The following is a 1152-nucleotide window of genomic DNA, read 5'->3' on the forward strand; positions in this document are numbered from 1 at the left end:
CCACGATGAACCTCACGATCTCAAGAAAGACGCCCCTTCGGGGGAACATGCGACAACAACGCCAGGATAATGCAGGAACTGCGTCACAGGATACAGAACCTGGAGCGCCAGCTGGCAGATCAGGAACATCATCGACGAACTCCCGAATCAAGCTACTCCCGGTCTCCTCTGAAAATTCACTCCCGGCGGACGCCGAGTCCACGATCTGAACCCGAGAGTGCCCGGGAGGAAGGACGCCCTAGAAGATGCCGCCACCCCATCATATACACCAGACGAGAAAGGAGACACGATCAGGAAAACGGATGACGGGAAGACGACGAGGGAAGACCAAGGAGAGCGCAGAGACCCATGATAATGGGCGCAACCTCATTCCATCGTTCCATCCTCGAGGTCCGGCTGCCAAAGCACTTTGACAAGCCGATGGACATGAGGTACGACAGAACACAAGACCCACAGGAACATCTTACGACCTTCGAGGCCAGAATGAACCTGGAAGGAGTGGGTGACAAGGTAAAATGCTGCGCCTTCCCGGTCACTCTGGCGGGACCTGCAATACGGTGGTTCAATAACCTCCCGCAGGGCTCGGTGGCTAGGTTCTCGGACATTACCCGCGCTTTCCTAGCCCAATTTACAACCAGAATCACAAAGGCAAAGTACCCGATCAATTTACTCGGAGTGACTCAAAGGTCCGGCGAGCCAACCAGGAAATATCTAGACCGGTTCAACGACGAGTGCTTGGAGATCGACGGGATGACGGATTCATTTGCTAGCTTGTGCTTGACGAACGGACTTCTAAACGAGGACTTCAGAAAGCATCTCACCACGAAGCCGGTGTGGACAATGTAGGAGATCCAAAGTGTAGCCAGGGAATACATTAACGATGAAGAAGTCAGCTAGGTCGTGGTTGCCAACAAACGGCAGCCCTCCTACAATCAAACCCGGCAGTACGGTAGCGGAGAAAGACAGAAGGAACACGCCAGAGACGGCGGTCCGAGCAAGACACCCAGGCCGTTTCCTCGAGTCAGAAAGTTCACCAATTACACCCCCTCACCGCCCCCATCATTGAAGTTTATCAACAGATAGCAGAGAAGGGAATTTTGTTGAAGCCTCGACCTCTGAAGGACCGGACCGGGGAAAACAAGAGCCTCTATT

The 1152-nt window shown here is 53.7% G+C and overlaps 1 protein-coding gene across 1 annotated transcript; it reads left to right on the forward strand.

Annotated features, from left to right (window-relative positions):
• Nucleotides 355-846, forward strand: LOC107640157. Its single transcript, XM_016343707.1, has one exon. The coding sequence runs from the start codon at nt 355-357 to the stop codon at nt 844-846; it is 492 nt and encodes a 163-aa protein (XP_016199193.1).

The sequence above is a fragment of the Arachis ipaensis genome, chromosome B05 (assembly GCF_000816755.2).
Source record: "Arachis ipaensis cultivar K30076 chromosome B05, Araip1.1, whole genome shotgun sequence".
Classification (NCBI taxonomy): domain Eukaryota; kingdom Viridiplantae; phylum Streptophyta; class Magnoliopsida; order Fabales; family Fabaceae; genus Arachis; species Arachis ipaensis.